The sequence below is a fragment of the Pelobates fuscus genome, chromosome 5 (genome assembly GCF_036172605.1).
Source record: "Pelobates fuscus isolate aPelFus1 chromosome 5, aPelFus1.pri, whole genome shotgun sequence".
In the NCBI taxonomy this organism is placed as follows: domain Eukaryota; kingdom Metazoa; phylum Chordata; class Amphibia; order Anura; family Pelobatidae; genus Pelobates; species Pelobates fuscus.
In genome coordinates, this window is record NC_086321.1 from 254,565,299 (window position 1) to 254,577,863 (window position 12,565).

The following is a 12,565-nucleotide window of genomic DNA, read 5'->3' on the forward strand; positions in this document are numbered from 1 at the left end:
AATACACAACATTATATGAAAGTTATATTTAAAATTAATTAAATACATATATATTGGCTTTCAAAGGGCCCGACCTAATTTTGCCCGGGGGCCCAGATGGCTGTCAGTCCGTCCCTGGGAAAGGGTATAAAAATGCATCCAAAGCCTTGAAAATGCCAGTCAGTACTGTTCAATCACGTATTAACCCCTTCAGGACGGAGTCAATAGTACACGTTCTGATCAAAACAAAACGTAAACAAAAACTGGAATTTGCGCTAGATGCCTGTCCAACCGTAATTCACCTCTTTCATATTAAATGCACCCACACTTATTATATATCATTTTGTTCAGGAGAAACAGGGCTTTCATTTCATATAAAATATTTGTATATGAAACAATTTATTATGAATTAAAAAATTCATATTTGTTTTTGTGTGAAAAAAGCAAAAAACTAATATTTGGCCAGTGTTTGTGACTAAGTGGCTACTAAAAATTACTGGACATACCCCATTTGCAATACCTTGGGTTGTCTACTTTTGCAAATGGTATGCCATCATGGGGGTAATTCTTATTCCTGGGCTACCATACGGTCTCAAAGGCAACATAACTAATCTGGCAAATTTCAATGTCAAAAAAATGAAATGCAAGCCTTATATGTGACTCTCTAACTTTCCAAAACACCATAAAACCTGTACATGGGGGGTACTGTTATTCTCGGGAGATTTCACTAAACACAAATATTAGTGTTTTAAAACAGTAAAACATATTACAACAATAATATAGTCCATAAAAGTGCCGTTTGTTTGTAAAAATTGCAAAAAACTTCACTTTTACTTAAAATATCATCGTTGTAATACAATTTACCAGTTTTAAACACTAATATTTGAGTTCAGCGAAGTCTCCCGAGTAAAACAGTACCCCCTATGTACAGGTTTTATGGTGTCTTGGAGAGTTACAGAGTCTAATATAGTGCTTGCAAATTAAATTCTCTGCACTTTCTCCCTGTGTTGTCAGGCATGTCAATCAAATTTTAATTAATCAAATGACATAATTATGTTAAAAAATTACTTAAATATACACGTAGAATTTTAATATATATGCATTTATAGGTATATAAATTCTACGTGTATACTAATGTAATCTTTTATGTAATTATATGTATTTATCTCTATATATATATTTGCGGTTATTTGTATTTTATATATAGATAGATATATATAGAATGTCATTCTAAGTGTATTCTGTTTCCAATATATATATATATATATATTAATAACAAAATACAGTTAGAATGAAATTACATATGAATATATAATTTATTTTATATTTTGTTTCAATATTTTATTTATTTATTTAATTATTTTATTTATTTATTATTGTAATTATGCGTATATATATATATATATAATATATATATGTAGATCTATTATATATATAATATATATACATATTATATATATGTAACGTCATTCTAAGTGTATTTTAATATAAATATATATACTAATATTAAAATACATTACGTATGACGTTACATATATATAATATGTATATATATTATATATATAATATATATACATATTATATATATATAAAAAGTCATTTAATTTATTTTAGAACATTTTAATATTTTTTTTTTACACTACCTACCAGCAGGGGGACTGTCTAATATTTTAGACAGTCCCCCTGCTGGCAGATCCATAGCCAGCTAAAGGGGGCCATGTGATCGCTCTTTGAGAGCGATCACATGGCCCCCGGGGGCCTCATTTGCCAGAGGGGGGCTGCCTGGGCTCTCAGACAGCCCCCCAGAAGAGGATCGCGGCGGAGGTGAGTACACCTCTGCTCCTGGGGCTGCAAGCCGTTACGGCGTTCTATGCCGCCGCAAAGGCTTTAAAGCCCTTTAAAGCCGCAACGGCATAGAACGCCGTAACGGCGTTAAGGGGTTAAGAAGTGGAAAATTTGATCTCTTGATACCAAGCCAAGGTCCGGTAGAAAGATTTCAGCCATAACTGCCAGAAGAATTGTACGGGATTAAAAAAAAAAAACCAAAAAAACAACACAGGTAACCTCAGGAGAAATACAAACTGCTTTGGAAAAGATGGTGTGGTTGTTTCAAGGAGCACAATACTTGAACAAAAATTAGCTGCATGGTCGAGCTGCTAGAAAGAAGCCTTTACTGTGCCAATGTCACAAAAAAGCCTGGTTACAATATGCCCAATACCATCTTGACATGCCTCACAGCTTCTGGCACACTGTAATGTGGAGTGACAAAACCAAAATAGAGCTTTATGGTCACAACCATAAGTGCTATGTTTGGAGCCGGATCAACAAGGCTTATAGTGATAAGAATACCATCCCCGCTGTAAAGCACTGTGGTGGCTCACTGATGTTTGGGGGGGGGGGGGGGGGGGGGAGAATGTGAGCTCTAAAGGCACGGGAAATCTTGTGAAAATTGATGGCAAGATGAATGCAGCATGGAAGGCTGCGCATGGGACGCTTCTGGACTTTCCAGCATGACAATGACTCAAAGCACAAGGCCAAGTTGACTATCCAGTGGTTACAGCAGGAAAATGTGAAGGTTCTGGAGTGGCCATCAAAGTCTCCTGACCTTAATTTCATCTAGCCACTCTGGGGAGAACTCAAACATGGGGTTCTCATGCAAGACAACCAAAAGCTTTGCATGACCTGGAGGCATTTTGCCATGCCGAATGGTCAGCTCTAGCATGAATTAGGGGCCTCATATACCACTATTACAAAATACTGAATGCTGTCATTGATGCTAAGGGGACAATACACAGTATTAAGAACTAATGGTATGCAGACTTTTGAACTGGGTTTATTTCGGTTTTTTCTTTGTTGCCATGCTTTGTTTTATGATTGTGCTATTGTTATAACCTACAGTGCAATATGAATCCCAAAAGAAATAAAAGAAATGTGTTTTGCCTGCTCACTCATGTTTTCTTTTAAAATGGTACATATATTACCAATTCTCCAAGGGTATGCAAACTTTTGAGCACAACTGTACATATAAACTATGACCTTTTCATTCAAACTGATATGTGAACAGTGCTGGCTAGGACAATGACATGTATTGTACCATTCATGTATGACCAAGAGATGTTTCTGTGAACGTGTCTTAAAAAAAAATATTCTGATGTCCATTGTGTGACAATATTGCTTGGCTCCATAATAGCTTGATTATAGATCATCAACAGACTTATTTTTGGAAAGCCCATCAATTAGATCACAGCTCAGTTCATATTTCTGACTTATTTCTCAAAATGTTAATGGATATTATGTTTAAGTATTGGTTCTGCATGTTTTGATGCCTGGAAATAATGATAACAATTATAATGAATAAAAGCTCACAGTAAATCAAAAAATTGCTAAAGGAACACTATAACGCTATATAAATATTTTTTTTTACGTTAAGTGTTCTTCAATATGGTTAGCGTAGGCTAGTCTGTTTTAAAATAAACAAAAAAAATATCACAATAAAACTTATTTGTAATTTAGTGATTTCAGAAAAAAAAATATATATATATTTATTTTTTACGGTATTACCCTCTAAACAATTTTTTTCTCTTTCTCCCCTGATTTTTTGTATTTGCATATTTACCGACAATTGAAAAAAGACATCAACTGCTATCTGCCACTGCTTTTAGAAGGATTATCACAGATACTTCTAAGTGGATAATTGTGGACTATACCCTCGTAGGGCGCATTTAATATTGATTCCATAGGGAACGGGGTCTACATTTATTTATTTTCTTTATACGAATGGGTTTTTATAGATTACAGGTTTTTTCCTTCCGAGACTTCAGCCCCTAGTGGTGAATAATTTGTTATTCAATTTATCCTTGTGTATTAAGTTTTAGGAGACACTTCTGGCACTAGTGGAATAATTTGTTAGAGGGTTTATTCATATCCCTTTCTTCTATTCCTTTTATATGGTTTCGGACTGTGCCAAACAGAGTTTTTGTTTTGGATATTAAGACATAAAGCCTAGTTTTACAAGAATTTTTTGATTTCCCACTTATTGACACATCCATTTCCCAGTTTCTTTATTTTTATTTCCCCCTCTCTCTTAACCAGCGCACCTTTCATTCATACAAGTTTTGTAACACCTGACGATAAAAATATATAACTGTAGGCTTATGTTGTTTCTCTTGCCTGAATGTATAGTTCCCCCCATGTTTCACTGTAATTGCAAAGAGTTTAGTTTGGAGAAATCAAGACAAATCGCACCGTATTACATCTGCCTGGAGGAATGCAATTCTTCCAAGCACCACTTAAGCCTTCAAGACTGAACAAATCAAAGCCTGCAATCCAAAGATCGAGCTATCAGCTGCTCATTACAGAGACCTCTTTGTATCTCCCAACACTCAACAGATATTAGACAATGGAGAGCTAGTTCTCTAGAATTCCTCTTCAATTGTTCTTAATACAGTATATTTATTTCTCATAGCCTTGCCTGTAGCAGGTAATAACAGTTAATCTGTTTAATGCTTCATGTGCTTAAAAATAAGGGAGAACAATAACACTCCTAGTAGAGAGGAGACATGGATATCATGGACACATGTCCCCATCAGTTGGGATGCTCAGCCCTTCCACCTTGACAGGTTTTACTCTGAAACATCTATTCCCAGTAGAGCGCATACGGACACTGCTAGAAATGAACTGGAAGGGAAGAGTACAATGCAGCTTAACAAGCAGGTTAAGTAAACAAAAATAATAGATTTGACCAAGATGGCCATTTCCAAAAGAAGTGTTGGGTCAGAACAATGCAGTAAACGCCATAATAAAAATAATGCGCTGACCTCCAGTTGTGTGTAGTGTTGAACCCAAGTCCCCAGTGTGTGACCGAGTGCAGGAAATAAGCTTGGCTGAATAGGCTGCAACAAAAGCAGCCAGAGAAGGACAGGGAATGAAGGCTAGCAAGCAATATGAAGTTATTAAAGGACCACTATAGGCACCCAGACCACTTCAGCTTAATGAAGTGGTCTGGGTGCCTGGTCCAGCTAGGGTTAACCCTTTTTTTTTTTTTTTATAAACATAGCAGTTTCAGAGAAACTGCTATGTTTACACTGAGGGTTAATCCAGCCTCTAGAGGCTGCCTCACAGACAGCCGCTAGAGGCGCTTGCGTGCTTCTCACTGTGAAAATCACAGTGAGAAGACGCCAGCGTCCATAGGAAAGCAATGCGCATTCAGCCGATGACGTCGCTAGGAAGGAGGAGAGGAGGAGGAAAGCTCCCCACCCGGCGCTGGAGAAAGGTAAGATTTTAACCCCTTCCTCTCTCCAGAGCCCGGTGGGAGGGGGACTCTGAGGGTGGGGGCACCCTCAGGGCACTATAGTGCCAGGAAAACGAGTATGTTTTCCTGGCACTATAGTGGTCCTTTAACATTTAATAACATTAAAAAGAAGCCTTTGGTGTGTTCTCAGGCAATAGAATTAAAAATATAAAATGCTGCATTCTTGTGTTTAAATGGCACTGAATGTCTGCATTTTCAGTTCTGTTTTTGAAACTATTTAACAAACATTTTTCTCGCTGACACTCATCCAATCAGCTAATGGAAGTACCTGCTTGGAGTATTCCTTTAACCCCTTAAGGACCAAACTTCTGGAATAAAAGGGAATCATGACATGTCACACATGTCATGTGTCCTTAAGGGGTTAAACATTTGAGTGTCAATCACATGCACATTACATGGTCAGTGGAGTGGACCTCAAAGGCTAATCAAATTTTTACCGTGCCCTGCTTTGCTTCTAATTGCTCTTTACTTCAGACATCCTAAGTTTCTCATTAGTTCAGGTAGACGCCCGCATATTTAATGCGGCTCCATGACACCCGCATACCATGTGCAATATCCCGTAAATCACACACACACACAATCTAACATACAATGTATGTCAGATTGTGTGTGTTTGAGTTCCAGGATATTACACATGTTAAAATGCCCTCAATTACTGCCCCTGCACCCCACCTACTGATTACTCACCCAATGGGTGTTATTTCTGAACAGGTCAGGTGCCCTGGCCCTTTAAGAGCCTGACTGGGCCCCTGCAGATTCTGCACATGGATAGGAAGGTAATTTTCTCCCAGCTAAAAAGACAGCCATGCGGGAGGGAGGAGGAGAAGACAGCACTACCACAGGCAGCATGGAGAGGCTGGAGTGAGCCTCAGACCAGATCCCAAAATGTAAGCTAAGAGGGGGCTGCAATGTATGTCAGATTGTGTGTATCTGTGTGTGAGTGTGTATGTGCCAGTGTGTAACTGTGTGTATGTGCGCCAGTTTGGGCATCGTGTGTTTGTGTCACACTGAATATGTGCCATTTTGTATCTGTGTGTCAGTTTGTATCTGTGTGTTATGTGCCAGGGTGTGTAATTGTGTGTATGAGTCAGTGTGGGCATCTGCGTTTCAGAGTGTATCTGTGTGTATGTGCAAAGGTGTGTATGTGCCAGTGTGTACCTTAGTCAGTGTATTTGTGTGTTTGTGCTAGTGTGGGCATCTGTGTTTGCCAGTGGGTGTAAGTGCAAGTGCACGTATCTGTGTGTCAAGATGTGTATATGCCAATGTGTGTGTATCTTTGTGACAACATGTGTGCCAGTGTTAGTGTGTTAATAGTTGAAATATGTTGTGTGTGACTGTGTGTGGGGTCCCGAGTGGGGTCTGCGTTTGGGGAGGGAGGGCGGCATGTGGGGAGGGCGTGGGGGTTTGCAGCCACCTCCCTGAAATTAGTTTTTGCTTGTTGTTTACTTTTTATGTTTGTTATTTTATAAATTGCCCTGTACGTGGTGACAAGGGGGCGGGAGAACAACAGAAAAAAATTGGTCAGGGCGCAATTAAGAAGACAGGAATGAAGAGCAAAGTTCAATGAAGGTAGGAGAGAATGCACAGTGTGTTTCATAGAATGTGTGTCAATATGTTTCAGTCAGTATGTTTGTGTATGTCAGTCTGCTTGGGTCTGTGTGTATGGATGGGACTGTGTGTGTGTATGTATGTATGTATGTATGGGTGTGTGTGTATGTATGGATGTATGTATGTATGGGTGTGTGTGTATGTATGGATGTATGTATGTATGGGTGTGTGTGTATGTATGGATGTATGTATGGGTGTGTGTGTGTATGTATGGATGTATGTATTGGTGTGTGTGTGTGTGTGGGTCAGCATGTGTCTGCATGGGTCAGTGTGTGTGTGTATGGGTCAGTGTGCGTGTGGAGGGGGGTCAGTGTGAGCATACGTGTATGGGTCAGTGTATGCAAGTCTGCATGAGTGGGTGGAATGAATGGGGCAGCAAACATCCTTGCACCGGCCCTGTATGTATTATATATATATATATATATATATATATATATATATATAGATTGATTTTTAGGGAGATAGAGGAGTCTCTCTACTTGCTGCATACAGCTGCTGTATACAGTCACTGTTTGTAGGCAATGGACGGATGACTATGTCAGCTTTCCAGTAGGCTGATATACTTACAGACTGTAAGAAAGTACAGATAAAAGGCTCTATCTGCTGGATGCTGACAGATGCCACCAGACTATCAGTTATGGTCAGCGATAACCACTGCCACATGCTGTAGCTTCCTGATATCGGACAGAAATGCAACAGGAAGTGAGCAGTCGGTTTGCATGAGCAGCAGGGAGCTGCTGTGAGGGGTTAACTTTGGGATTGGGCACATGCACACCAATCTGTATATTTTAAACATCAGAAGGGGACTTTCTGGGCCTGTAGACTTCAAATCAGATCTAAAGCATGACCCTCTGACCACACTGCGTGGAGACTGACACTTATCTAATGCAATAAATAACTGAAATTGACATAGCAATACACCTTTTCATCCGTAGAGCCACAAAAACCTGAAATTATACATAAATTAGCTGCTAGTTGAATAACATATTGTTGGCCTTGCCAGTCTGATCAAACCATCAAAATAAAGTGCATGAGACTCACCCAACGTCTATTAAGGGCACCTTCTCTCTCTCACGTTTATAACAGATATACAGCTCCGGACTCTTAAGGCTTCCGTGGTTGAGATTCGCTTGGAGGCCACTTTGTGTGAGCTCAATACATGTATAGCCCTCTGGTACAGTCTCCCCTAATGTCCTATTGATGATGGCAATGTCAGTAATAGGAGCCTTGGGGCCGACGATCTTGTTTTCCATTCGAGTCATGTCATGGTCCAAGAGTTTAGATGTGTCAGTGAGTCCAGCCACCACAAAATAGTCAGCAACTCTATGTCCTTTGTCTTCCATCATTTTTGCAAAAGGCCGCCTAAAAGACAAACAATACAAATGTGAATTTACCAACAATTCCATAAATTAGTGCGAACTATGACAACACTGCATTTGTTACATTCAACATAGCAAAAAATTATATAACTGGTAAATATCAAAGGGACACTATAGTCACCAGAACAACTACAGCTTATTGAATTTGTTATGGTGAGTAGAATCATTACCTTCAGGCTTTTTGCTGTAAACACTGTCTTTTCAGAGAAAACGCAGTATTTACATTACAGCCTAGTGATAACTTCACTGGCCACTCCTCAGACGGCTGTTAGAGATCCTTTCTGGGTCATGGCTGCCTAAAATACATCCAAACATTCAGTGTCTCCACCCTCTGCATGCAGACACTGAACTTTCCTCATAGAGATGCATTGATTCAATTAATCTCTATGAGGAGATGCTGATTGTCCAAGGCGGTGTTTGAATTGTGCTGGCTCTGCCTCCTTGTCAGTCTCAGCCAATCCTATGGGGAAGCCACCACTTCTGATGATGTCAGCAGGCAGGTCGAAGGAAACCGGGACAAAGCAACCAACTCCAGACTTGAATACAAGTAAGATGTTACTATATTTAGGGAGGCATGATTGAGTCAGGGGGGCTAGATTGTGGTTTTAACCCTATAGTGTCAGGAATACATGTTTGTGTTCCTGACCCTATAGTGCTCCTTTAAGAGTATATCATATATACAATATTTTCTCCCAATATCTTTGTCTGTTACTAAATGTATGCATACAATAAAAAATTTCAAATATATACCACATCACTTAAAGCTAGTAACCATTCTCACAAATGTGTACGAACGCAGTTTAAACAATTGTATTCTTTACAATAAAACACTGTAGCTTTTAAGCAGGGGATCAATGATATACAGTGATTTAAAAGAAATATGTAAAAGTTCAGTCTGTGCCTTGGAGCATCAGGAATGATTAGTTTCTATATGGAGACAGTATGAAATAAATCTAACAGGCTTTAATGTGGTGACAACTGTCTGCATATTTTCCCATTTCTATAAGCTTGGCAGTGCAGTCCCTTCTCCAGTAGATGAATAGCAGAGGTTACTGCAGGACAAAAAGCTGCATTATTCAGGCTGTTGAAGAATGGATCTCTAAGACATTGCAGAGCTAAGCTGGAGCAACAGGGCAGGTACGTGAAGAGATTGGGGGCCGGAAACTGCACAAAAAGCTACATAATTAGTGCCTTCAACATGCAGCATTACAACAAACATTAAAGATGAATTGTGGAAATTCCCATACTAAGAAATTATATGCCCGATCACAAGTGAAAACAGTTATTAAAAAGAATCTTCAGAGTAATGTGTTCTTTTTTTTATATATATTTTTTTCCATTTAAATATAATTCTTAACTAGCTGATAGCTACAACAATGAACTTCCATGATACTCGGTAATGACATAGCATAATTAGTTTATACACAATAAATTAAAATATGAATTAACTATTGCCTTTATTAGCCAGGAAATGTTACCATGGAGAGGGTTAAGACCTTGTTGTTAACGTCAGTCCAAGCCGACAAATATCAGAAAAGCACATTTTAAAACAAGTCTGCGTTTTAGCCAAACTAATAATAATAGGGCATGGCCTGCCACTACCCTGGTTACACCGATATTAAAAGTGGCCTGGCACATTCAAGAGTATTCATTGTACTATATAACATGTCCTTGATTGACTGAACCAGAGTTTTAACTAGCATTAGTTAAACTTTGGACAGACAGGGATGTGTTACTTGGGTCTTCAGACTAAATTAAGATAGTAAAATATTTCATTAAAGGAACATTCCACTGGCAAAAATACACACATATATATATATATATATATATATATATATATATATTTTTTTTTTTTTTTAATCACTTTTTAGTAGACATATCCCCAGTGAAAACATGCATGCATTTTTTCTGCATCTTCTCTTCGCTACAGCCTTTGCAAGTTCTCCTTTTTTCCTCAGAACAGACTTCTAGTCTGTGCCAGGGAAATGACCAGAGACTTGTCATTTAGAATCCTCTTAGACTGAGCCACGAGCTTGACCGCTCGTGCGGCTTTCTAATTTATAGACTTTTCATTGAGTCGCAGTACAGGGATAAAATAAGGTCTATGGATGTGCATGCACGCTCATAGGGACATTGTGCCTGGGTGGAGAAGCACATCTGACACTTCCATTAGCCAGGTAGGCTTTTTGGCAGTTATTTATAAAAGTGCCAAATTTTAAATAGTTATATTAATAGAAATTGTTGCTTTTATAAACTGCAATTAAAATGAGAATATACTGACACATAAAGCACACATGCCAGACACAGAAAGCTGAAGTGCTTTATGAATTTGAAGTGTTCCTTTAAAAGGGTACTCTAAGCACCAAAACAACTACTTAAAGGGAAACTCCAGTGCCAGAAAAACGATCCGTTTTTCTGGCACTGGAGGGTCCCCCTCCCTCCCACCCCCCAATCCCCGGTTACTGAAGGGGTGAAAACCCCTTCAGTGACTTACCTGGGGCAGCGGCGATGTCCCTCGCCGCTGTCTCCGCCTCCGCGACGCTCCTCCTTGTGTTTACGTCTGCCGGTGGGCGAGACTAACCTCGCCCACCGGCCGAGGAGACCTAATGCGCATGCGCGGAAATGCTGCGCATGCGCATTACGTCTCCCCATAGGAAAGCATTGAAAAATCATTTCAATGCTTTCCTATGGGGTTTTGAGCGACGCTGGAGGTCCTCACACAGCGTGAGGACGTCCAGCGACGCTCTAGCACAGGAAACCTGTGCTAGAAACTAGGAAGTGACCTCTAGTGGCTGTCTAGTAGACAGCCACTAGAGGTGGAGTTAACCCTGCAATGTAATTATGGCAGTTTATGAAAAACTGCAATAATTACAGTTGCAGGGTTAAGGGTAGTGGGAGTTGGTACCCAGACCACTCCAATGAGCAGAAGTGGTCTGGGTGCCTGGAGTGTCCCTTTAATTGAGTAGTTTTGACATATAGATCATGCCCCTGCAGTCTCACTGCTCAATTATCTACCATTTAGGCGTTAAATCACTTTGTTTATGCAGTGATTTCCACACCTCCTCTGGCTATGGCTCTCACAGCCTCAATGAGAAAAGGATTTAAATTTCAACACAGTGTGTTTATTTTAGAAGTTATTTCCTGCTGTTAATTACCTTTAATCACACACAAATGAAGCTAGAGGCCCTATCAGGCAATTAACAGTGCATGAGATAAGAAATTCTAAATTGAGCAAAATGTGCAATAAAGGACATTAAGAAATTCAGGTTTTTTTCAATAAGTATGTATAAGGCTGTGTGAATAACAACCAGGCGAGGTATGACATTTATCGAACCCCTAAATGGCAGATAATTGAGCAGTTAGACTGCAGAGGTATGATTTATAAACAAAAAACACTTGGTGCTTAGTGTCACTTTAAAAAGGCATTCTTATCACCATAACCACTACATTCTGCTGTAGTAGATTTAGTGCTCATAAACTATTAGGCAGAGTCTCCCAGATCTGGATCAAATAGTTTTCAAGTTTTCATATTAGCAATATCAGTTTTATCTATATTTGGGAAGGATTGATGAGCTACTTTATTTAAAGGAGGCTCCAAAACTCAAGAGGAAATTCATATCTCATATCTTTCTGTCAAACTGTTTTTGGCTCTCCTTATCACATAAGCCCAGCCCCTAAGACATGGAAGTGTAGCTTCGGCATTCTAAGTTTCAAACCGTCCTCCAATTGCAATGACAGGATGTGCATGCTGAAAGTGGGTTAATCCACTTGGCAAAAAAAACTGGAACTGCACACATTGTCTCTTTAAGAGTACACATACAACATCTAGACTAGAGATTGATTTTTCTAGGTGGTTCCTTTTTTTTTTTTTTTATTTGGACACATCACAAAACAGAACTAGCCGAACCCCACAAGCACTATCGAATATCACCAGGCAAAAAGGCAAAGTTCTCCAAGATAAAGAAGAAAACTGAAAGTAAATGTCAATGACCCACTCGCGTGGCTTGGGTAGGTCTACCTAGGTTATTCGAAATATACTCTGAATTTTTTCTACTCTCACTTATCACAGAAGTTATATGATAATTATCTAAATGGCATGCTATTCCAGCATTCTATTATTTGAGGCCTAAAGTACTCTGTCCCTCTTTTCTAGTGTAACTGAGTGTATCACAGAGCTGCATAGAAATAAAATTCACAGTACCGTGCCATTAAACTGCAATAAATGTGTTTAGACATCAGATTTTATAAATAAGAGGGGGCGTGGCTAGGACTCCGACGAGACTGGCAG

At 39.2% G+C, this 12,565-nt stretch overlaps 1 protein-coding gene across 3 annotated transcripts in view; it reads right to left on the reverse strand.

The window, feature by feature from the left end:
- DENND4C (DENN domain containing 4C) overlaps positions 1-12,565 on the reverse strand; it is a 100,671-nt gene that overhangs the window by 65,225 nt on the left and 22,881 nt on the right. For all 3 annotated transcript variants that reach the window (XM_063455233.1, XM_063455234.1, XM_063455232.1), the window contains exon 2: positions 7,940-8,260. In XM_063455233.1, the coding sequence (XP_063311303.1) occupies positions 7,940-8,244 (305 nt within the window). In that variant the 5' untranslated portion in view covers positions 8,245-8,260. The remainder of the gene's footprint in view (positions 1-7,939; positions 8,261-12,565) is intronic.